Genomic DNA, 25967 nt, shown 5'->3' with positions numbered 1-25967 from the left:
GGATCGATATATCGATATTTTGGAATCGATCCGCCCATCCCTAATAGACATCATTTCGGAAGTCAGAAACTCATCGATCAGACGCACAAAAATTAACCAACGCCAATTTAAAGATGATGCAAAACCGTCAAAAACAGGTAGGGAAAAGTTTTAGACCCAAATAACTTCAATAAAGAAACGTTTTCGCATTAACAACTTTTCTGAAACTTATTGGAACATGCACAAACTTGAAGACACAATTACAATTCGGGACGGAAAAACTCAACTGAAAACTAAAATGTTTAATTTAGTGTTCCAGATGTTTAATGAGGAATTGCAGCCAGATTTGAATGAAGATTAAAGTATGAACAACTAATGCAAACTCTGGATTTTGAGGAGAATCATGCACGAGAACATGAAAAATGGAATAGTTACATGTTTCTCATAAAACAATTAATAACTTTCTTTTTTTTGCAGATTCTGGATGCACACTTGGTGGAACCTTGGTGCCACCTGCCTGATCGAGTGATGTAAGTAACAACTGTATATCATATCATGTTTCTATCGTCAACATTTCTGCAGTCTAACGTTCGTATTTTTCTGTAGCCTTGGACACTTGTCCAATAACATACGACCACCAGGATGTTACCTGCTCACTCCGATCTTACCACCAACACCCCAAAAAGCACGGTAAATCCTCAGTTTCTGCAAAATGTATTCCTTTGAATGCCCACACGATGGTGACATGCGTTTGCTTGTGCTTTTGATTTTCCAGCTGGACAAAAGAACCCCAGACTCCTTCCAAGCCGTATATCACAAAAACACTGAACGCGTTTATGTTATTTATGATGGAGCAGCGGCCTTTTGTCAAAGCTCAACTTGAAAATTCAAGCGGAGAGCGTACAGACAGCGCATCCGTTAATAAAATCTTGGGGCAGATGGTAAGTACGATGCCCACGCATTCACGCGCGCATGTTTTTTTTTTACACTTTCTCATTAAATCCACAGTGGAAGTCGCTCACGCAGGACGAGCAGGAAAAGTACTTTAATGAATCCATCGGCTCAACCAGATCCATGCCAGCTTGCACCCAGATTGGTCCTGTCGAGATAACTATGTGAGTTAGAATCCATCGGAACAATTAAAAATTAAAAATAAAGTGTTTTTGTGTGAAATGACATGATTTTGTGTTTTGTGCAGGGTCAAAAGAAAAAGAGAGTGTGGTGCAGTACCAAAAAATCCGAACGCACCAATAATGTCCAACCGCATGCTTCTTTGATGCAATAATAATACAGGTACGTCTCAGAAAATGTTTCTTTGAATTTTTTGAACTGATCACCTGACAGAGCGTGTCAATCCAAACTGAGCATTCTGTTTAGTGATGGAAGACTCGCAGTGAATCTCATCTCGGGAGTGACTGGCGCTTTTGTGTTTGCAGTGCGTGTACCTGACATCCCCGCACCGGCACCCCCCTCTGTCACGTTCAGCCACTTTGAGGCACCCAAAGCAGACCTGACTGGCGACTTGGCGGTGCCGAGGCAGCTCTTCTTGCCAGATACGAGCATTTGGCAGGCAGGGCCTAATGAGGACCCTGGCTGCACCATCGGTAGGGGTTTTGAGTTGCCTCCATCTTCGTCCTCATCCTCATGCATCGGCAGCCTGTATGAGAACGACCTGACGACCTCCGGCCTATTTAAGGAGTTGGAGGAGCTGGAGATGTCCACTAGCTCCTTCTGGGATTCACCCTTGTGTAGCAGCAGCTTGCATGAGGACGACCTGACCTCCGGCCTATTTAAGGAGTTGGCCAAGGTGACCTCGGACTGCTTTTCGAGTTCACCCTCAGACACCAGCAGCCTTCATGAGGACGAGGAGGATCTGACCTCTGCCCTTTTTAGGCAGCTGGTAGCTTTGGAGGCAGCTGAGGCGTCCTCAGCCTCCTTTTTGTCTTACTACCTCATTTAGGGCATGGAAACAGAGACACAATGAATTGATTCTTTTTACGAATGTTTTGATATACATTTCTTGTTTTTATCTGCTTCTATATAATCTATTAACTGTTTCCTTTTAACTCTTTTAATGACCGATTGGTCTAACTTTATTCTTAATATTTTACAATTGCAATTTACCATTGCTTTACAAAAGTTGTTTTATCTGTTTTATCTATTTTTAAAATGAATTTTATTCGGTGTAAATTTCCCTTAAACACAAATGCACTTGATTTTAAGATACCAAATGCGAACTGTACATTTTAAATTTTTATTGATTAAAACACTTGTGTTATAAAAATGACCCTGTTATCTATTTTCAAAAAATGTTTGTCAAACTTTTTTTAACACGCAGGCACGTTACGACTTGACGGTAGATGATCAACATATGTCACATTTGATGGGGACACGATCCCAACCTGCGGCCGCAGAAGATCAGTGTCTGGCGGCTTTACAAATGTTGTCGTAAACTTCGGGGAAAGCGTCCTTGCAGCCGAGCTCCTCTCTCAATTTCTGATACAGCTGCCCGTCAAACATCTCCCAGAACTCGTCGCGGTCAATGTAGACGTCGGCGTACACCATCTGGGACCTGCAAAGTCAACACAAGAACCTTAGAAAACATCTCTGAGTCATTACCCGTGGACGTCTCGAACAAACTTCTCCAGCCGCCTCGTAGACGCCGTTGCCTCAAAATGTTTGACTTTGGGCTCGCCGTAGGTACCGATGTCCACGTACAGTTCCTCCTCGTCACTTTTGGGGTGCACCATGCCCCTGCCGGGTGGTAGGAGGAACGGGCAGAGCCAGAGAGGGTAAACTTGAACACAGAAAAAACGTTTTGTTCGAAGGGCCGTGTCGAGAGGTGGCTCGCATAATCCAAAATCTTTTGTCCATCTATCTGTCACAGCATTTTGGCGAAAGTCAAAATGTCTTCTCTACCTGGATGTCCTAATATTAAGAAGAGTATTTGTATCTTTAAAGAGAAATACCTCCTTTACCATATAACGACTCTGTGGAGCGTGTGTGCAAAATTGTCAAAAGGAACAGAGAAAGGTATGAGAAACACAGTCGAGACATTGACAATGCCATCCAAGAGGTGGAGGACAGTGGGCTTGTCATAAACGAATGGTGCCACCTGCCTCCCGAGAGTGAGTTGCAAAGACTCGAATGCGTTGAGGAAATCAACGCAAGAGAGGACCCAAATGACACCATGGAGGAAAATGTCCCGGACTATAACGTCAGGTCCGAAACAACACAAATGTCCAGAGATGGGACCAAGTCACACATGTGCAAGTCTCAAGTAAGTCTCAAGTCTTAACCTTCAAGTCTCAAGTAAGTCCCAAGTCATTTTTTTCTTGGGCAAGTCAAGTCAAGTCCTTAAATAGGTCAAGTCAAGTCCAAGTCAAGTCCTTAAATAGGTCAAGTCCAAGTCAAGTTAACTGTAGTTTTTATTTATTAACTTGCTCCATATTAAGTCATACTTACTTAATTCAGTTTCATCATCATATTCATTGCATTAAAGCTATATATACACACACCTATTTAGATAAATGAAAAGCACTTACTTGGCAGAATGGCTCTTCAGATGACGGACAAAGTTTGAAGTTGTCGTCTGGCTGTGCGAAATGTTTTTGTTGCATATTTCGCACTGTGCTGTCCGTCTTTTGCCGTCATAAAAGTAATTGCGATAGCCGAAGGTGTTGACTCGCGGTACCGCTCCCGCTGACATGTTTGCGCATGTCTGATATAAAGGGGCGTGATTCTCCAATAAACACGTTCGGTAGGTAGACAGGGCACGACTGATTGATTGACAGGGTAGTGATCCAATCATGACAACGCCATTCTCAGCCTGCGCTCCTACCCTGTTATCGATAATATTTTTTTAAATGCATTATTAATTTTATATTCAAACTGAAAACATAAACTAAATAACACTGAAGTCATTCAAGTCATCGTGTCTCAAGTCAAGTCACGTCCCAAGTCTTTAACTTCCAAGTCCAAGTCGAGTCTCAAGTTTTTTCATTTTTTGTCAAGTCAAGTCACAAGTCATCAAAACAGCGACTCGAGTCCAATTCACAGTGACTCGAGTCCCCATCTCTGATGCTGCATTAGAAAAGGGTTTTAGATTTTTGTGGCTCCAGACAGGTATGTTTTTTGTATTTTTGGGCCAATATGGCTCTTTGAACATTTTTGGTTGCCGAATCCTGACCAAGGGTTAGGGAGGCCAACTAAGGTTTCAAACTGGGGCCAGGGTTTCCAACTGGGATTTCCAACGAGGATGAGGGTTTCCAACTGGGGCTAGAGTTAGGGCTCTATAAAGGTGTGTCCCGTGTGAGGGTCGAACTCACGACCTTCAGATTATGAGATTGACGCGCTACCACCTGCGCCAACGAGGCTATGCACTTGGTTTCTGACAATTGTATTTTATTGTAAAACTAATTCAACCACCGCCCATATTCATCAAACTGAACTTGGCTAGGATTTCCAACTAGGACGAGGGTTTCCAGCAAGAGGTAGACTGTATAAAAAGCATGGTTTCCAACTCGGGTTAGGGTGTCCAACTGAGGTTTCCAACTGGGGCGAGGGTTTCCAACTAGGGCTCGAGTTAGGACTAAATAAAATGGTGTCTCGTGTGAGGGTCGAAGTCACAACTTTCAAATTATGAGACAGACGCGCTACCGCCTGCGCTAACGAGGCTATGAATGTATGGTTTTACAAGCTATTTTACTGTAAAATTGATTCAACCACCAGCATGTCAAACTCAACTTCATGGACAGAATACTTTATTCTATTCTGAGCAACCTGCTATCTTCTGAAATTGACAATGATTTCACTATGGACTATGGAAAACAGTGCCCCGTATGAGGGTCGAGCTCACAACCTTCAGATTTTGAGACTGATGCACGCCCACTTGCACTAACAAGGTTATATGTCAATTGCATTACAATTCTCTTTTACTGTAAATTGATTAATCCACAGGCCATTTATGTCTGTAACAACTGTGAACTTCACTTCCCACAAGGCTGCAGTCATCAGAAGTCGTTGCCATGTTTCACTTGGTACAGTCTTTCACATGTCTATGTGGCCTAATGCAGTGGTCCCCAACCACCGGGTCGCGGACCGGTACCGGTCCGTGGGTCACTTGGTACCGGGCCGCCAAGCCGCACAGAAAAAATAAATAAATAAATAAAATTATCGACGATCAATTAATTCAGGTCAAGACACTACTAACAAGGAACATGCCCTGTGTTGGGGCAAGATGGACTGCTTGGCGGGAGAAAGGAAAGGGAGGAGGCAGAAAGGGGGACGCTCACAGAACACATGCGCTTATAACTATTATGTGGATTTTAACCATCTGTAAACGTTATTAAAACAGTACTGAAATGGGGCAATCTGCTGGTCTGTTTCGTATATGCCTGCCTTCACGTTTAGAGGGCACTACCTTTACCATTTACCATTAGAGGTTAGGGTTAAAGGTGAGGGGTTACCGTTAGCGAGTTAGCAGGTTAGGGGTTAATTATTAGGGTTTGGTTATTGTTAGGGTTTTAGAGTTAGCGTTAGGGCTTGAAGTTAGGGAATTAGGAGCCTTAGGCCAACCAGATTCCATTTATTCCATTAATCACTGACATTCAGTCTTCAGGTCCATGTCACATGGGCTACCAATCGGAATGTAACGGGGTCAGCTGGTCTACTATGGAGCTCATCGGTGCAGGGGAATGATTCTCACTTAGGGTGCATCATTACCCGGGTTTAACTCCCGGACGAGCTCTTCTTGGAAACACTGTTGTCTATCATAATGTGGAATGTAACATGGTCTGCAAGCTTTCGTCGTGGCTCGTTGGTCTCGGGGTATGATTCTCGCTTTGGGTGTGGGAGGTCCTGGGTTCAACTCCCAGACGAGCCCTTCTTTAAAACGTTGCTGTTGATCAACTACCCCAATTTAATCTTGGGCGCTAGCCCGAATCCATACACGGTGGATGGCGGCAGTGATATTTGAGAAGTGAAATGAAGTTTATTGGATTTGCAAACAGTGTGCAATCATTATTTCAACAAAAGTAGGCAGGTACATAAATTTGGGCACCCCAAGAGAAAAATGACAATATTTCAATATTTCAATATCAATATTTAGTAGATCCTCCTTTTGCAGAAATAACAGCCTCTCGACCCGTGGTTCTTAACCTGGGTTCGGTCGAACCCTAGGGGTTCGGTCGAACCCTAGGGGTTCGGTGAGTCGGTTTCAGGGGTTCGGCAGAGCCTCCACTCCGGAGGTCCAAACACACCTGATTTATAAATTCGCATATCTGAACTGGTCTCGCAAAGGCAACAGCAGAAGTCACACTGATTTGCTGGTATGTCATTTGTTGTGAATTCATGCATTGTGTTGGTTCTATTCTTTGAACAAGGTGATGTTTATGCACGGCTAATTTTGTGCACCAGTAAAAACATCTCTGTCGTGAATTTGAAAAAAATAAATATATATTCACAAAAGAGGGGTTCGGTGAATGGGCATATGAAACTGGTGGGGTTCAGTGCCCCCAACAAGGTTAAGAATCACTGCTCTAGACACTTCCTATAGCTTCCAATGAGTGTAGATTCTGGTTGAAGGTATATTTCACCATTCTTCTTGACAAATCTGAAAATCCCATAAACTTCATTTCCCTTCTCAAATATCATTGTGTCTGTCCGCTATATGATATATTTTACTGATATTGCTGATCTGAACAGGCGATCAAGTGCTCCTCCGGCCGTCATGACTACATTCTACCGTGGCACCATTGAGAGCGTCCTCTCCAGTTGTATCGCTGTTTGGGGTGGTAGCTGCACTGAATACAACATGAAGGCCCTGCAGCGCATAGTGAACACGGCTGGTAAGATTATTGGTGCTTCACTCCCCTCCCTGAAGGACATTTACACCTCCCATCTCACCCGCAAGGCGACCACGATTGTGAGTGATGTGAGTCACCCCGCTCACTCTTTGTTTGATCTTCTGCCCTCTGGGAAGAGGTACAGGAGCCTGCGCTGCCGCACCACCAGACTCACCAACAGCTTCATACTCCAGGCTGTTAGGATCCTGAACTCTCTCCCCCCTTCTGCGTAGCGTCCTGTTTTTTTGCGCTATATTCTGACTGTCTGCTGTATGCACACTTGCTCCATTTTTGCTCCTCTTATTTATTATGTTGTTTGTTTATTTATTATTTATTCATCACTTTTATTTATTCATTGTTTGTGCCTTCTTGTTTTTATTTTTTTGTGTTGTTTACTTGTATGTATATTGTGTACTATGTCTTGTCACCGTGGGATAGTGGGAACGTAATTTCGATTTCTTTGTGTCTTGGCATGTGAAGAAATTGACAATAAAGCAGACTTTGACTTTGACTTTTGACTTTGATAAAGGAAAATCTTGAAATTGATTTTGCATACGAATGATACTTTTGCATATGACCGTATATATGTAACTCGGAGAAGATGTGATTGATTACTTTATCAAATACTATTTGACTAAATATTTGAGGTCCCACTGAATCTTAAAAGTCGGATCACGGCATTCAGAGTCCAGAGTGCTAATCATAACACCATGGAATAGACACACGCACACGCACGCACGCGCACACTCGCACACAGACACACACACACACACACACACACACACACACACACACACACACACACACACACACACACACACACACACCTGGTGCCAAGTGCACACATGGACACCCTTTTGTTTGACCATGGTGTTCATTATAGAAAATCCGTGTCGAGTACAGAAGTCCAACAATAGAACACCGCTCGGGTTCAGATCAGGGGGACCGTTCCTCCCACTCACTCCCTTCCAGGTCTCACTGTCATTGCCCACGTGAGCATTGAAGTCACCCAGTAGAACAATGGAGCCCCCAGAAGGAGCGCTCTCCAGCACTTCTTTCAGGGACCCAAAGAAGGGTGGGTACTCTGAGCTGCCATTTGGTGCATAGACACAAACAACAGTCAGGACCCGTCCCCCCACTCAAAGGTGGAGGGAGGCTACCCTCTCGTTCACCGGGGTGAACCCCAATGTGCAGTTGCCCAGCCGGGGGGCAATAAGTACCGTAATTCTCGGACTATAAGTCGCTCCGGAGTACAAGTTGCATCAGCCATAAAATGCCCAAAAATGTGAAAAAAAAACATATATAAGTGGCTCCGGAGTATAAGTCACATTTTGGGGGGCAATTTATTCGACAAAATCCAACACCAAGAACAGTCATGAACGAGCAACAACAGGCTAAACGACAGGTATGCTAACGTGACATAAACACAAACGAAGAGCTGAGAACGGCCCTGACGTAAAATTCAGAGTTATTCAAAAAACTATTACATAAATAACACGTTGATAAAACCATCTGTGTCACTCCAATTCATTAAATCTATCGATCGCCCTTTGTCAACAATGCGTGCGCGCCGCTGACGGCGCTTGCACTTCAAAATATTCCACAGGCCCATATAACGATATATAAATTATATATCAAATAACTAATATATAAGCAATAATGTTATCAAACCATCTGTGTCACTCCAAATCATTAAATCAATCGATCGTCCTTTGTCAACAATGGGTGCGCGCAGCTGATGGCGTTTGCACTTCAAAATATTCCACAGGCCCATATAACGATATATAAATTAGATATCAAATAACTATTATATAAGCAATAGTATTATCAAACCATCTGTGCACTCTAAATCATTAAATCCATCGATCAAATTCCTCGTCCTTCGTCAACAACGCCGCGCGTGCGCCCTGACGTCAGCCTCGTCGTTATTCCACAGATCTACTATATAACTATATTGTAGTGTTAAGTTAACACTGTTAACAAAGTTCAAGGAAAGACGTGGGTTTGGTGAACGGCTCTTTATTTAACAAAACAAACTTCCAGGCGTGTGGAGGCGTGGACTTCCAGCCACGGAAGTGGAAGAGAGCTCCATAGAATAGGACCGGGCGTGCGTAAAAGCCATGACCGAGCCCCATCCACTGTCCCCGGACAGCCACCCGTCCGAGCGCCGGCCCTCGACTTCCATCCACGGAGGTGAAAGACAGCTCGGTAGAGTAGGACCGGGCGTGCGTAAAAGCATTGTCCAAGCCCCATCCACCGTCCCTGGACAGCCACCCGGCCGAGCGCCGACCCCCGACTTCAATCCACGGAAGTGAAAGAGAGCTCCGTAGAGTAGGACCGGGCGTGGGTAAAAGCCATAATAGTTTTTCAAACCTTCTGTGTCACTCCAAATCCTTAAATCCTTCAAACTCTTCGTCCGCCGTGTCACTTCGAAACAAAGCCGCTAATGATGCCGGTAGTACGTGGGGCCCTTCGTCATCCCGTGATCAATCTTTGTCCTTTATGTAAACAACCGCTGCGCCACGCCGCGTCGCGCTCCTGACGTCACTTGAAATTCTAATTACAGTAATCCCTTGCTACATCGCGGTTCGTTTATCGCGGTTTCACTTTTTTTTGGGGGGGAAAATTTTTGACATTTTTGAAAAAAAACACATATAAGTCGCTCCTTATTATAAGTCGCCCCCCTACCCAAACTATGAAAAAAACCGCGATTTATAGTCCGAAAATTACGGTATGCCCACACCTGCTCGACGCCTCTCACCGTGGGCAACTCCAGAGTGGAAGAAAGTCCAGCCCCTCTCAAAAAAATAGGGGAAGGGTTCTCCCCAATGAGCCATGAACAAAATGACCAATTTGAAGATGATTGACTTGAAGAACAGTGAGGATACCTAGCCGAGTAAAAAGAGGCTGAGATGAATGTTTCGGATGTACACAACATATTACCGTTTTTTTCCGTGTATAATGCGCAAAATTTAACTAATTTATTGTCCTAAAATCTGGGGTGCGCATTATACATGGGTGCAAATTTCTTTTAATTAAAAAGTTTTTTTTTATTTTTTTTTTAAGAAAATCATGGTACAACAAAACCAACAACAGGACTGACCGACAATAGTGTGTTTGTACTGTGCTCTGGTCATTTCGTCAAAGAAGGGATAATAGTCCTCTTCTCTTCTTGACTGACAATGAATGTGATAGTTTAATACAGTGGTTCCCAAAGGGGCGGTAGGGGGGCGGTAGGGGGGCGGCAGTCGATTTGTACACAACACGCCGCTCTGGCCCAGTCAGATCCGACAGCATAGACTACAAAAGCAAAAACCTCAGGTTTGTAATTTCAAGCTTGTAATGTTCAGAATTTTATTTTATAATAAAAACCGCATTCTGGCGGTCAACATCATCTTGAGTTCAAGTCAACATGAAATTGGGGACTCGCCAGAACGCGCCGTGTTGTGTTGTGTTGAGCTGGTTAGGGCAGTGGTCCCCAACCACCGGGCCGCGGACCGGTACCGCCAAGCTGCACAGAATTTTTTTTTTTATCGACGATCAATTAATTCAGGTCAAGACACTCGTCCCGGTCACGTGACATGTTTCCCCAGTCGAGCCCGCAAAGCTAATATGTGGCGACAGGCTAACTAACCAGGCAGTTAAAACTGCTAAAAAATAAATTGGTTTACTAAATACTAAATTGGGTTTTATTTGTGAAATACACATTTGTGTTTAACCTTTCTCTTTTCAAATTGCAGCAAACCAAATATCAAGAAAGAGGTGTTTGTTTCCATATGTGCCTGGGGGGGGGGGCGCTAGGAATTCACTGGGGAGCCAAAGGGGGCGCCAGCCTGCAAAAGTTTGGGAACCACTGGTTTAATACAATCAGCAAATAACAAAATGCGTATTACAGGTAATATTTTATTTCACAACACTTTGCCTTGTTCCTTTCGTCTCTGCTGTTCACTTCAAACACGCTCCATACGAACGCAATGCTCTCGTATCAGACGCTTGCTCGATCACCTGCTCGTTTGCTGTCACAATGTACCCTACACAAATCCGAAACATTTGTTGCGGCTCCGAGTCACGACGAGGGGCAAGTTTTGGTTTCCAAGGGTGTTTTTATTCCTCTTCAACGTCTCTCCCATACAGAGCCGCCTTTTTCACATGTCCGCACGTCACTTTCCTCTCTTTTCATCTGATCGCGGTGGTGCCTTTACGGGCAGTCGGAGAAATCAACGCCAACAAAAAAAAATACATCCAGCCTAGTTAAGACCATACCAAAGACTATAAAAATGGGACCCATTGCCTCCCTGCGTGTGTGACGATCATTGGGACTTAAATAAAAAATAAATTGGGCGCGTATTATACATGGGTACAGGCTTTTTTCCAGCATCAACATGCCATTTTTAGGGTGCGTATTATACATGGGGGCGCATTATACATGGAAAAAAACGGTACTCTTAGAGCTCGTTTCTGCAGACGATATACAGGCTCAAGTTTGGTCTGGTGAGTACTAGCCCAAGCGATATTACAAGAGTAAATATACGGATAGATCATTGAATAGTATAGCATAGTGGCTGCCTCGGGCTGATTAGATGACGGGTTTTACATACAATCAAAGTCAAAGTCAAAGTTAGCTTTATTGTCAATCTCTCCACATGTCAAGACACACAAAGAAATCGAAATTACGTTTCCACTATCCCACGGTGACAAGACATAGTACACGACATACATACATACAAGCAAACTAACACAAAATAAAAACAAGAAGGCACAAACAATGAATAATAAGAGCGATGAATAAATAATAAATAAACAAATAACACAATAAATAAGAGGAGCAAAACGGAGCAAGTGTGCATACAGCAGACAGTCAGAATATAGCGCAAAAGTACAGGACGCTACGCAGAAGGGGGGAGAGAGTTCAGGATCCTAACAGCCTGGAGTATGAAGCTGTTGGTGAGTCTGGTGGTGCGGGAGCGCAGGCTCCTGTACCTCTTCCCAGAGGGCAGAAGATCGAACAAAGAGTGAGCGGGGTGACTCACATCACTCACAATCGTGGTCGCCTCGCGGGTGAGATGGGAGGTATAAATGTCCTTCAAGGAGGGGAGAGAAGCACCAATAATCTTACCAGCCGTATTCACTATGCGCTGGAGGGCCTTCATGTTGTAGTCAGTGCAGCTACCACCCCAAACAGCAATACAACTGGAGAGGACGCTCTCAATGGTGCCACGGTAAAATGTAGTCATGACGGCCGGAGGAGCACACGCTCGCCTGAGCTTCCGCAGGAAGTACAGGCGGCGCTGTGCCTTCTTCGCCAGTGATGCGGTGTTGGTGGACCAGGAGAGATCCTCACTGATGTGCACCCCCAGGAACCTGGTGCCGCTCACTCTCTCCACCACAGCACCGTCGATGGTCAGCGGCAGGTGTTGGGTGTGACCCTTCCGGAAGTCAACAACAACCTCCTTGGTCTTGTTGACGTTCAGCAGGAGGTTGTTGTCCTTGCACCACGTGGCCAGAAGGTCAACCTCCAACCTGTATAGAGTCTCGTCGCCCTTGGTGATGAGACCCACCAGAGTCGTGTCGTCAGCAAATTTCACCATGCGGTTGGTGCTGTAGGTTGCAGCGCAGTCATGCGTCAGCAGGGTGAAGAGTAGCGGACTGAGCACGCAGCCTTGGGGGGCCCCCGTGCTCAGCGTGATGCTAGCGGAGATCTTGTCGCCAACACGTACCACCTGAGGTCTCTGACTGAGGAAGTCTGAGGAAGTCTAGTAGCCAGTAGCAGAGGTAGGTACTGAGGCCCAGCTTGGCGAGTTTGCAGATGAGTCGTTGTGGCACAATGGTGTTGAAGGCGGAACTGAAGTCCACAAACAGCAATCTCACATACGAGTCCCTACTCTCCAGGTGGGTGAGGGCCGAGTGGAGGGCCGAGCAGATGGCATCCTCAGAGGACCGTTTGGCTCGGTACGCAAACTGGAAGGGGTCTATGGTGGGGGGTAGAATGGATCTGATGTGCTCCATGACAAGCCGCTCAAAGCACTTCATGATGATGGGCGTCAGTGCCACGGGGCGGTAGTCATTGAAGCAGGACGGGGCAGGTTTCTTCGGCACAGGTACGATGGTGGCAGCCTTGAAACACGAAGGGACGACGGCCTGCTGCAGGGAAATAGAATAGATCTTTATTGTCATTGTCACATGTACAACGAAATTTAAAAAGTGCCAACCGATCCGCGCATGCGATAAAAAATATATAGAATAAATAGAATAAAAAAAAAAAAAAAAAAGCTAAAAACCCACAGAAGAACATACACAGACATAATCATTTACGTTTAGCTGCATTCAATGTGACTACCGCTGTAGGATAAAAACTTTTGGCGAATCTGCTAGTCCTCGACCTAATTAATCTGTAGCGTCTGCCTGATGGCAACAGTTCGAAAAGGGAGTGGCCAGGGTGGGAAGCGTCCTTCAGAATGTTCTGTGTTTTTTTGAGACAGCGGGTTCTGTGTAGGTCTTCCAGTGTGGGGAGAGGGCAGCCAATGATCTTCTGTGCTGTGTTGATGACCCCTTGGAGCTTTTTCCTCTGAGCAGCAGTGCAGCTGGAGTACCAAACACATATACAGTACGTTAAAGTGCTTTCTATGGAGCAGCGATAGAAGGACACCAGCAGTCTCCGTGTAATGCTGTGCCTCCTCAGCACCCTTAAAAAGTAGAGTCTCTGTTGGGCCTTTTTAAGCAGCTCAGAGGTGTTCACGCCCCAGGTGAAGTCTTCCTCGATGTGGACTCCCAGGTAGCGGAAGGAGGACACCCTCTTCACACAGACCCCGTCGATGATGAGTGGTGGAATGTCCGTTTTATTTTTCCTCCTAAAATCAATGACCAGTTCTTGGGTTTTAGCCGTGTTTAGGAGCAGATTGTTCTCTCCGCACCACTCCGATAGCTGGACCACTTCGTCCCTGTAGGCAGACTCATCCCCCTTTGAGATGAGCCCCACCACGGTTGTGTCATCCGCAAATTTCACGATGGTGTTGCTGCGGTGGGCGGGGGTGCATGCATGTGTGTAGAGCGTGTAAAGCAGTGGGCTCAGTACGCAGCCCTGTGGGGAGCCGGTACCAAGACTGAGAGGTGTGGATGTATGACAGCCCACTTTCACCCTCTGGCTGCGACCCGTCAGGAAGCCCTTAATCCACCTGCAAGTATTATGTGGAAGTCCCAGGCCCTCCAGTATGTCCACCAGTCTGTGGGGGAGGATGGTGTTAAAAGCAGAGCTAAAGTCCACGAAGAGCATCCGCACATAGCTCCCCGGCTGCTCCAGGTGGGACAGTGCAGCGTGGAGGGCTGTAGCTACTGCATCCTCTGTGGATCTATTTGCCCTGTAGGCAAACTGGTGGGGGTCAAAACCTCTGAACAGGAGTGCTGTGATGTGACCCCGTACCAGCTTTTCAAAGCACTTCATGACCACCGGGGTGAGTGCGACTGGCCGGTAGTCATTGAGGCTGGTGATGTGGCGTTTCTTGGGCAGGGGGACTATAGTGAAGGATTTTAAACAGGATGGGACGGTGGACTCAGTAAGGGACTGGTTGAAAATCTTTGTGAAGACTCCAGCCAGCTGATCTGCGCAGTCCTTCAGGACACGCCCAGTGACGCCGTCAGGACCCGCAGCCTTCCTCGGGTTGATGGTCCGCAGCGTGCGCCTCACCTCGTGCTCCTTCACTGTGAGGGTGAAGCTGCTGCGGTCTGTGGCCCCTTCAGGTGGCTCGGACTCGAACCGGGCGAAGAAGGTATTGAGGACCTCTGCCAGTGAGGCGTCCCCTTCAGCAGCTCCGATGGTGGTTCTGTAGTTGGTGAGATGCTGGACTCCCTGCCACACCTGCTTGCTGTTGTTGCTGTCCAGGTGATCCTCAATCCTCTTCTTGTAGGCAAGCTGGGCCTCTCTGATGCCTCTCCTCAGGTTGGCTCTGGCTGTGCTGTAGAGAGCCCCGTCCTCAGACCTGAGGGACAGGGCGGTGTCCCTCTCCTCCAGCAGCCGAAGGACCTCCCGGGTCATCCAGGGCTTCTGGTTGGGGTATATCCGTATAAGTTTGTCCACTGTGACAGTGTCTGTGCAGTGCTTAATATAACACAGAACACTGTCTGTGAACACGTTCAAGTCCCGATGTTCGAAGATGTCCCAGTTAGTCCTGTCGAAGCAGTCCTGCAACTGCTGAGAGGCGTCATCAGGCCAGGTTTGAACAGTTTTAGTGATGATAGGAGCTGATTTCCTGATGGTGGTATATGCCGGGATTAATAGCAGTGACATATGGTCAGACTGGCCCAGGTGAGGTAGCTGTTTTGCCCTGTAGCCTAGCTTGATGTTGGAGTAGACCTTGTCCAGAGTGTTTACTCCTCTAGTGGCACATTTAACATGCTGATGGAAACTAGGGAGTGCTGCTTTCAAATCTACATGATTAAAGTCCCCTGCCATGATGTGGACTGCGTCAGGATATCTGCTCAGCTGGCTGCTAATACTGCCATGTAATAGTCCGATAGCTAGCTTAGCATTAGCCTCCGGAGGTATGTAAACAACAGTCGTCATGACTACGGTAAATTCACGAGGGAGGTAAAAGGGCCTGCATTTAATAGTCACGTACTCCAGGTCCGGGCAGCAGTGACTGTCTACAGTCACCATATTAGTACACCAGTTGTTATTGACGTACATACAGAGCCCCCCCCCCCCCTTGCTCTTGCCGGAGTTCTCAGTCCTGTCATGACGCTGTGTGGTGTATCCTGCTAGCTCGATAGCAGAGTCCGGTATGAGTGGATAAAGCCAGGTTTCGGTGATCAGTACCATGCAGCAGTCCTTCACGGGCTGGTTCGCAGACATCTGTAGCCTTAGTTCATCCATTTTGTTAGCAAGAGACCTGGCGTTGGTAAGAAACAGGCTAGGGAGCGGTGGTTTGAACGGCTGCTTCCGTAGCCTGGTTAGCGCGCCGGCCCTGCAGCCTCGTTTTTGTTTTCTCTCTCTGCGCTGCCTTCGCTTCCTCCCAGCGGGGATGGTGATCCAAGGGGAGCCGGGGCGCCTGATGATATCCTCCGGTATGTTTTTCGAGCGGTGAAACTCCGCTGCGACACTCAACTCGCAGTAAACACCTATCCTGAGGAGCTCCTGCCGGTTGTAGGTGGTGTATGATTGAGATACAGTGGGTACAAACACTAATAAAAAACAAACAATGTGTAGATCGGGAGAGCTGAGCCGCTGCAACTGCGTGCGCCGCCATCTTTCCGTAGTCCGCCATCTAATCAGTAGCCTGATAGTAGATAGTAGTGTTGAAGATGTCCGTGAAGACACCCGCCAGCTCCCCAGCGCAGTCCTTCAGCGCTCGACCCGGGATGTTGTCAGGGCCCGCCGCCTTACGAGTGTTGATAGCGGCAAGCGCCCTCCTCACGCTATCAGCAGAGAGGCACAGGGGCTGCTCTTGTGGAGGAGGAGGGGCCTTCAGCGGGCAAGTGCTGTTCTGAGCGTCGAAGCGAGCAAAGAAGCGATTGAGATCGTTGAGCAGACGGATGTCGCCCTCACAGCTCTGCGGCGCGGGCTTGTAGTCCGTGATGGTCTGAATGCCCTGCCAAAGGCTCCGTGCGTCCTTGCTGTCCTTGAAGTGGGCGGTAATCCTGCAAGAGAACGCCCTTTTCACCTCCTTAATGCCCCGGGACAGGTCGGCCCTCGCTGTCCTCAAGCCAGCCTCATCCCCCGCTCTGAAGGCTTTGTCCCTGGCCCTCAGCAGCCCGAGGACATCCCCAGTCAGCCACGGCTTCCAGTTAGCCCGAGAGACGATGTATTTCGAGTGGGTCACATCATCAATGCACTTCGCGACGTAAGAGGAAACAGAGTCAGTATACTCCTCTATATCCGTCCGATCATCGCAAGTGGCCGCCTGCTTAAACATTTCCCAGTCAGTAGAGCCAAAGCAGTCTCGAAGCACATCAGAGGCACTCTCAGGCCACACTCTAACCCGCTTGCGAACCGGCCTGGATGCTTTCACCATTTGTCTGTATGCGGGCAAAAGCATAACAGTGATATGGTCAGAAAGTCCAAGATGGAGGAGGGGGGCGGCTTTGAAAGCTCCTTCATGTGAAGAGTAGACCAGGTCCAGGAAGCTGTCACCACGTGTTGGAAAATCAACATGTTGGTGAAGCCTCGGAAAAACAGACTTCAGGTTAGCGTGATTAAAATCCCCAGCGAACATGGTGAAACCGTCAGGGTGCGCCGTCTGTTTTTCACTGACAGACTGGTACAGTCCACTAAGAGCCGCGATCCTGTCGCCTTCGATGTTGGAAGGCGGGATGTATACCGCGACTAGCAGAATCGCAGTAAATTCCCTCGGCAGGTAAAAAGGACGGCACTTAATGATCACAAACTCCGCCAGTGGCGAGCAGTGCTTGCATACCACGACAGAGTCCCGGCACCATTCGTCACGGATGTAGACGCATATTCCACCTCCTCGCGATTTTCCCCCTCTTACAATGGCCCGGTCCGCCCGATAGCACACTAGCCGCTCCAGATGTACAGTAGAGTCCGGAATGTTGACAGTCAACCAAGTCTCAGTGAACACGAGCACACAGCAGTTACGCACTGTCCGGTTCGTAGATCTCAGCAGGCGAACGTAATCCATTTTGTTGTCCAGCGATCGAACATTCGCCAGAAGAATGGAAGGCACGGCCGGGCGAGCTGGGTTGGCCGCCAGCCTGGCCCGGATGCCTCCGCGCTTGCCCCTCTTCAGCCTCCTCGCACACCGCTTCCGACGCTCCCTAACCGGGGGAGGAATAGCAGGCGAGTCCGGCGACGTTTCAGGACGGAGCAGTCCTAGCTCCTTTAATGTCCCCGCTTCAAAGTCCAGAACGCCACAAAACTCGCTTTCGTCGATGTCGAGCAGAACCTGCCTGCTGTACTTGTAGCACGACTCAGTACGACAAGACGAACACACAAAACCTTCGGACAAACACTCATTAAACAAACAAAACACCGTACGGGCGGGACAGAGAGAGGTCGCTGCGTGTGCACGCGCCACCATCTTGAATCTTACACAATACCTATCTACAATACCAATGCTCTTGGCCATTTTTGTGGAAATAGTCATGATATGAGATTTCCAGGACAATGATCCATCAATCGTAATGCCAAGGAATCGTATAGAACACACGTTAGTTATAGGAATGTTATCAATATATATTGCTGGTGATTTGTTAAATATATGAGATTTGAGACCAAAACATATGAAGTTTGTTTTTTTAATATTAAGTGATCAATTGAATGTGCTTGATATAAATAACTATTCAATGTAACTGTATGCTGATACATATGCTTAATTTGAATGTGCCTCATATTGGTTCAACAGTTCATTTTTTCTGACATTTTTCTCAGTTGTCATTGTCATCCTAGTGTCAAAGTTCAATGTGGTTTCGTGACTTGTAAGAAATTCAAGAGGCACTGGCATAGTGATTGATTGATTGATAGAACTTCTCGCATGAAAAAATGTCAATGGCACATCATGTCTCAAATCTCATACTATGTGCAGGAGATAGATGGGCGGCGGACAGACTTCCCTCTCGTTTTCCTGTTTGATCGCTCATCTTGTAGTTACGAACCACCGTTGACTCCTCGCATCCTCCCTAAAAATATCAGTTTTATCCATGAGTCTTCCTCCTCCTTTTGTTGGAATTAAAATGTATTTTATTCTTAGTGTGTGGCATAGAATAGTGTAACTCTTTAAACATTCTTAGCATTAGAATTACCAACATAAAAAATAAGGCAGAAATTGTATTACTGAAAAGTATGCTTCATCGCGTGAGCCAATGTAACATTATTCAGTTTGAACATTAAAAAAGGGCTAATGGGAAAATAAAAAACATTCATATCAAATATATTGTAAAAATACTGTGTACGAAACACAAATATTGAATTTGTCACCATTTAACAATTTTAAATTAAATTAAATTTACAAAATTACTCTTTTTTTTCCACACTTTGATGTATTTTAACCCCCTGATTATCATATTATTTTTTGTGTAGATATAAAGCTAGATTTTATGATAGTTATTAATGGAAAAATTATTGTAGTCTTCTTCTTTACCCAGAAAAGAATCCAAAGCGTGTTCTGCCTTACAGCCCTGAGGAGGACTTGTGGCCAGGCGTGGCACACCATCCGTTCCCTGAAGGAGGAATGGCAGAGATTTAGACTGCAGCAGGGACAGAAAGAAGCCAAGTAGGAAACACACACACACACACACACACACATGAATGTGTGAACTGTATCCATGACAATGACAATGACAATATTTTCCTCCCAGGATGGGCTTGCTGAGACAAAACTCATCCTTGTCCAAGCAGAAGAACGAGATGGTGTCCATGCAACAGAGACTCATGGCCAAACTGGACTTCTTCAACACCACCTTTCATATAGACATGGACAAATACCAGAAGCAGACCGCCACTGGAATTGGTATTGTGTTAATTCTGTTTCTTTGAATGGGAACAGATCAGTGAATTAATTGAATTTGAATGCAATTTGAGGTGGACCTTACCAGAAATGAACTGAAGTACAATCAGCGACGAAGATAGTATTAAAAGTTCTGATGTTCAAGTCCATTGCCTTATCCACCATGTATTTAGACGGTGTGTATTACAGAGTGTTCTTCTGGCCGAGTGGTTAAGGAGCTGGACTAGAAATCCGCTGGTGTCTCACCTCACAGGTCCAGGTCCTGCCAAACACGATCCAGATTTTGAATGATCTCGTGGTGTAATATGAGATACTCACCACATTTGGACGGTGTACATTACACAGTGTGTTGTTCTGGCTGAGTGGTTAAGGCAATGGACTAGAAATCCATTGGGGTCTCCCCTCGCAGGTTCGAATACTTTTGACAACGATTCAGATTTTTAATTAGAATCTTGCCAGATCCTCGCAAAATGCATTTTGACAATGTGAGGACACCCCAGTATGTGTTGTTGTGGCCGAGTGGTTAAGGCGATGGACATGAAATCCGTCGGGGTCTCACCTCGCAGGTTCAGGTCCTGCCGACAATGATCCATAAATTTTATTAGAATCTCGTGGTGTATTATGAGATACTCACCACATGCATTTTAACAGTGTGTCTTACAGTTTGTGTTGTTGTGGCAGAGTGGTTAAGGCGATGGACTAGAAATCCATATGGGGTCTCCCCTCTCAAGTTTGAATCCTGCTGACATTTTTGAATTTAGATTCTTGCAATATGCATTTGGACAATGTGAGGAACAAGCCAATGTGTCTTGTTGTGGCCAAGTGGTTAAGGCGATGGATTTGACATCCCTTGGAGTCTCCCCTTGCAGGTTCAAATCCTGTCGACAACGATATAGCTTTTGTATTCGAATCTCGTTGTCCCAGATCCTCACCATACACATTTTGACAATGTGAAGACCTTGGCCAAATTTGCTTAGTGTAGTTGTTCCCGAGTGGTTAAGGCGATGGACTGGAGTTACATTGCGGTCTCGCCTCGCAGGTTCGAATCCTGCAGACGGCAATTCAGATTTTGAATTAGAATCTTACTAGATCCTTGCAATATGCATTTTGACAATGTGAGGACCTCCACAATGTGTGTGGTTGTGGCCGAGTGGTTAAGGTGATGGACTAGAAATCCATGGGGGTTCCCCCTTGCAGGTTCGAATCCTGACACCAATGATACAGCTTTTGTATTAGATTCCCGGACCGGCCACATAGACTCTGTCCGGAAGAAGGCCCAGCAGAGACTGTACATACTGAAACAGTTCAAGAAGTTCGACCTGCCGTGGGAGCTGCTGAAGACCTTCTACACTGCCATCATCCAGGCTGTCCTCTGCACCTCCATCACTGTTGAACTGGACTGCCCTTACACCTGTTTATCGACCCCGTGGAGGCCATTTTGTGTGTTTTGGTGTGTTCTCTGATATTGAGGGGTGCTGGTTGGCCGCTGTTACTTTTTTTCTTTGTCTTTTTGCTTTGCTTTGCTTTGAAGGCTTTTATCTTTCGCACTTACTGGCTTTCTTTGTGGCGCCGTTGTGTGGCAGCCTTATGAGAGCCTTTTGAATTGCGCTCATGCCATCTGTGTGTCTTTTGTGTACCCGCTCTGTGGTATGGATTCTGCTGGGGCCTGAATTTCCCCACCCCCGGGATCAATAAATATCAATCAATCAATCAATCAATCAATCAATCAATCAATCAATCAACCAACCAACCAACCAACCAACCAATGTTTGCATGCTGTGATTGTGAGCACTCTGAAGTCTTGGTGGAACTTCCAATTTGTAGTCATTTACATGGAACAAAAATTTGGAAATTCCAATTCAGTACTTTGTGTACAGCCCTATGAGTGTGTAAGCCCTGCCTCCACTATTGTCAATTTCGTAAAATGAGCCTTAGTGAGTACATTGCGCTCGGAAAATTATTCTCTTCCTTCTGTCACTGCCAGGGTTCCATGGTGTAATGGTAAGCACTCTGGACTCTGAATCCAGTGATCCGAGTTCAAGTCGTGGTGGGACCTCAAATAGTTTGTCATTTAGCTGGGAAAAATTCGCGAAAGGGCAGCAGCCTGTGTGCTGCCCCATGAAATCGTATGCTTCCCTACACCTGAGGGTTCCATGAGCACTCTAGACTCTGAATCCAGTGATCTCAGTTCTAGTCTCAGTTGGACCTCAAATCTTTGGTCATATACAGTCTTATGCAAAGGTTTGGGCAACCCTAATCAATTTCAAGATTTTCCTTATAAATCCTTGGCCGTTCGGATCAGCAATTTCAGTTAAATACAGTGGAGCCTCGGTTTTCGAACGTCCCAGTTCTCGAACAAATAGGTATTTGAACAAAAAATTTGAGATTTTTTTGCTTCGGATGTCGGACGAAATTCGGTTGTCGAACCTCGCGAGATGAGCCGAGAGGACCCGCATGCCAACTGATTCCGTTCGTTATTACATTTTCGTTACTCTGAGGACTGCATCAACTCTAATCATGCCTCCAAAGGAAGCAAGTGGGAGCAGTACAGCCATCCTAAAACACAAAGACGCTCCTAAAGCAATGCGACAGTGAGCGCCCGGTGCGCTGCGGTTGCGCGATCGGACCAAATTAAGCTTCCTGCGCACTGAGGTCCACTTAAATTTTGGAAAGTCTATTAGGACTTTAAAAATATGTTCTAAATTTTAGCGACCGCTCTGTCACAATAATGCGACCAGCGCGGTGCAGTTGCGCAGTCGGCAGCGCGCTACGATTGCACGTTCGGCGGTGCGCTGCAGTTGCGCAATCGGACAAAATTAAGCTCCCTGCGCACTGGGGTCCACTTAAATTTTGGAAAGTACATCAGGACTTCAAAAATATTTTCTAAATTTCAGCGACGGCTCTGCCACAATAATGCGACCAGCGCGGTGGAGTTGCGCGGTCGGAGACGCGCTACGGTTGCGCGTTCTGACAAAAATGCGCAAATGAACAAATGCTTAAAAAAGGCGTTTTTTTGCTTGGAATGGATTAATTTTTAGTCTATTATTTGTAATGGGAAAACATGATTCGGGATTCGAACGATTTGCTTTGCGAACCGCCTTCTGGAACGGATTTTGGCCAAAATCCAAGGTTTGACTGTATTTTTGCTATTCTTGTTAAAATCACACTTACATGTGAACTGGAAATGACAATAATAACACAGTGAAAGCCAAATTGAGCAAATTGGCTATTTCAGAAGTGTGTGTCAAACTCGTAGCCCTTTGCCTTAATCAGTACCCAGGAAGTAGCTCTCGGTTTAAGAAAGGTTGGTGACCCCTGGCATACGACATACAACAATAGGGAAAAAAACACACCAAAACTATAACTAAAGAGAATAATGAATGGATCCAGGTTCATTTAGCATACCATATGGAAAGTGTCTAAGAGAAGTGATTTCAGAGCCTTCTTAAATTGGTGAGAAGATAAGTCCCATAAAAATAGTGGTAGCGAATTGAATCTGTTCTGTTACAGACAAAAAACAATGTTATTACCGTAATTTTCGGACTATAAGTCGCGGTTTTTTCATAGTTTGGGTGGGGGGGCGACTTATAATAAGGAGCGACTTATATGTGTTTTTTTTCAAATATTTTCCCCCCCCCAAAAAAAAGTGAAACCGCGATAAACGAACCGCGATGTAGCAAGGGATTACTGTAATTTGAATTTCAAGTGACGTCAGCAGCGCGACGCGGCGTGGTGCGGTGGTTGTTTACATAAAGGACAAAGATTGATCACGGGATGACGAAGCTCTCTTTCACCTCCGTGGATGGAAGTCTGGGGCCGGCGCTCGGCCGGGTGGCTGTCCGGGGACGGTGGATGGGGCTCGGTCATGGCTTTTACGCACGCCCGGTCCTATTCTGTGGAGCTCTCTTCCACTTCCGTGGCTGGAAGTCCACGCCGCCACACGCCTGGCAGTTTGTTTGGTTAGATAAAGAGCCGTTTACCAAACCCACGTCTTTCCTTGTACTTTGTTAACGCTACAATATAGTTATATACTAGATCTGTGGAATAACGACGAGGCTGACGTCAGGGCGCACGCGTGGCGTTGTTGACAAAGGACGAGGAATTTGATCGATGGATTTAATGATTTAGAGTGCACAGATGGTTTGATAATACTATTGCTTATATAATAGTTATTTGATATCTAATTTATATATCGTTATATGGGCCTGTGGAATATTTTGAAGTGCAAGCGCCGTCAGCTGCGCGCACGCATTGTTGACAAAGGACGATCGATGGATTTAATGAATTGGAGTGACACAGATGGTTTTATTAACGTGTTATTTATGTAATAGTTTTTTGAATAACTCTGAATTTTACGTCAGGGCCGTTCTCAGCTCTTCGTTTGTGTTTATAATAATAATAATAATTATAATAATTCATTCAATTTATATAGCGCTTTTCAATAACCCAAAGACGCTTTACATGGAATAAAAAAAAAAAAAAAAGGAGTGGGGGAGAGACAGTAGGTTATAGTTAACAGGACATCGGTCAGCAGTGCGGAGGAGATGGATGGAGGAGCAGGAGGGGCGGGAGCGGAGGTTGTTGAGGTTGTCATTACGGGAGGTGGGGGTGACGGGGGGTTGGTAGTCCAAAAAGAGGAGATGGGTGAGCCATCGGGGAAATGCCGGTCAGATGTAGCGGCGACGGCGAAGGATCCCAGCCTCGTGTGGAAGCAGCAGTGGACCAGGTGGTGATGCCGGTCGGCCTCGACTGCACCCGCTCGAACGGCAGGCCCCAACGCACCACGGCGGCACACAGCAGAGCCACGGTTGGCGAGCCCGCAGGGAGTGGAGCCCATCCCCCGAGGACGCCGGACGGAAGGCCACAGAGCCGGGCCAGAGCTGCCGTCGAGTCCACAGCAGGCGGCCACAGGCTCCGAGTCGGGAGGCAGGAGGGTCCGGTGGTGGTTTTGGCCAGGTGGCTGTTGGCTAGCTGGCTAACGTAGTTGGTAGTCCGAGGGAGAGGAAACAGATCGGTGAGAGCGGAGCTGCGGGGATGCGAGGTGGACAGAAGACAACACAAGAAAAATAAAAGAAGAGACGGGTGCACTGAAAACGGGAAAACGAAAAACAAGTAACGGACACGGTCCGGGACAGAAGCGGCAGTCAACAAATCTGACGCCAGCGTGCTCTAACCCGGAAGACAACAGACGGTGGGGGATGTCACGTTAGCATACCTATCGTTTAGCCTGTTGTTGCTCGTTCATGACTGTTCTTGGTGTTGGATTTTGTCGAATAAATTGCCCCCCAAAATGCGACTTATACTCCGGAGTGACTTATATGTTTTTTTTTACTTTTTTGGGCATTTTATGGCTGATGCGACTTGTACTCCGGAGCGACTTATAGTCCGAAAATTACGGTAATAAAGTTGCTCTTTATTTTAAGTTGATCTTCTTTTATTTATTTTTTGTTTTTCTTTAATCATTAAAGAAACATTAATGTTAATGTTTTTCTTCTCCCTAGGGGGGCATCACAGAAAATGATGGAGAAGCCCTCACTTTAAAGTCAAAATTTTAAGAATAAAGTGAGAATTCCCCCTGAGAATAAAGTCAGAATATCTGAATTCAAAGTCAGAATAAAGACAGAATTCTGACTTCATTCTGACTTTGAAGTCAGAATCCTGAGAATAAAATCAGAATTCTGACTTTTTGGCGTGGCGGCGGGAACGTCAGTTTGTGGTGTGGTTTTGACCAGCGAGGAGGACATTATGTTGTCAACGAGTGCTTTTTAGCGTAGCAGAGGATTGTCGGAGGATATCATTTCAATCTTGGAGCAGAGGGTGAGTAAATAAAGATAAAAATGATTAGATGCAAGTATTTGAAATTTCCGGTCACACCAAAAACAAAGGAACTTTAACTCAAAATGATCAATAATATTTACCCAACCAAGAAACTTTTGAAGACGAAGTTTAAAATGGATGTAGGGAACTGTGTTTTTTGTGGAGGTGAAATTGAAAATTTAGACCATCTTTTCTTTTGGTGTGTGTCATCGTTTTAGCGATTGATTTGACCCACATGCAGGAAACCAACTCAGAAGTTCAGAATGAGGGATGAGTGTTTATTGAAGGAGATGTGGTGGAGGCAGAGCAGGAGGATCTGAGCCAGGAGCAAGGAGCAGGGTCAGCAACGGCGGAGCGTGTGGAGTTCAGCCAGACGGGGTGGATCTTGGTGGTGAGCCGTGGAGGGAATCTGCGAGCAAAATACACGACTTGGTCAGAGAATTCGACGTGGCTGTGGCGGAGATCTTACTGCAGACCGGAGGATCAGGAGAACGTGGCATCGATGAGTAAGAGGTTATCAAGGAGCTAGAGGCACAACCGTGGAGGTGATCACAACAGGTAGGACACTCAGGCAACGAGCGGTTGACAGCGTGCTCCTTAAGAGCCCTCCTTTAAAGAGCCTGATGAGCCGCACCTGGGCCCTCTGCCACTCTGCTCACGGTTGCTCCGTGTGGAAAAAGGAGGTACACCACCCCGGACCCTGACAAAAGCATTGTGTTCATTTTGTTGACTGCTGCGTATATAACTGACTCCGTGTAGCATGTAGCTCCGTTGCTAATTGATAGCGCTTGAGGGGATGCGCCGCATTTACACGTGAATAAGCATTATGTGTATCTTTGTTCATTCAGTAGTCAGTTTTATTAAACGGATC

The 25967-nt window shown here is 46.2% G+C and overlaps 1 protein-coding gene and 3 non-coding genes across 4 annotated transcripts; 2 read left to right on the top strand and 2 right to left on the bottom strand.

Moving 5' to 3' along the window:
• Positions 1-2259: 2259 nt before the first annotated feature.
• LOC119126067 (delta(24)-sterol reductase-like) lies at positions 2260-5605 on the bottom strand. Its single transcript, XM_037257093.1, has 3 exons — positions 5587-5605; positions 2599-2776; positions 2260-2551 (listed from the first exon to the last, which is right to left on the bottom strand). The coding sequence occupies exons 1-3, from the start codon at positions 5603-5605 to the stop codon at positions 2398-2400; spliced, it is 351 nt and encodes a 116-aa protein (XP_037112988.1). The 3' UTR covers positions 2260-2397.
• trnam-cau lies at positions 4283-4355 on the bottom strand. Its single transcript has one exon. It is a non-coding gene; the product is annotated as a tRNA-Met (tRNA).
• Positions 5606-20415: 14810 nt separating the features above from the next.
• Positions 20416-20500, top strand: trnas-aga. Its single transcript has one exon. It is a non-coding gene; the product is annotated as a tRNA-Ser (tRNA).
• A 763-nt stretch (positions 20501-21263) lies between these two features.
• trnaq-cug lies at positions 21264-21335 on the top strand. The gene has a single exon. It is a non-coding gene; the product is annotated as a tRNA-Gln (tRNA).
• Positions 21336-25967: the final 4632 nt, after the last annotated feature.

The sequence above is a fragment of the Syngnathus acus genome, chromosome 8, assembly GCF_901709675.1.
Source record: "Syngnathus acus chromosome 8, fSynAcu1.2, whole genome shotgun sequence".
Classification (NCBI taxonomy): Eukaryota; Metazoa; Chordata; class Actinopteri; order Syngnathiformes; family Syngnathidae; genus Syngnathus; species Syngnathus acus.
The sequence above is the reverse complement of the archived record's forward strand: the minus strand, read 5'-3'. Positions and strand labels throughout refer to the sequence as shown.

Bases quoted from the DNA above. Each gene is read 5' to 3' on its own strand.
- LOC119126067 (XM_037257093.1), bottom strand. The intron at 2,552-2,598 runs GTAATGACTCAG...TTGACTTTGCAG, and splicing joins TTTGTTCGAGACGTCCACGG to GTCCCAGATGGTGTACGCCG.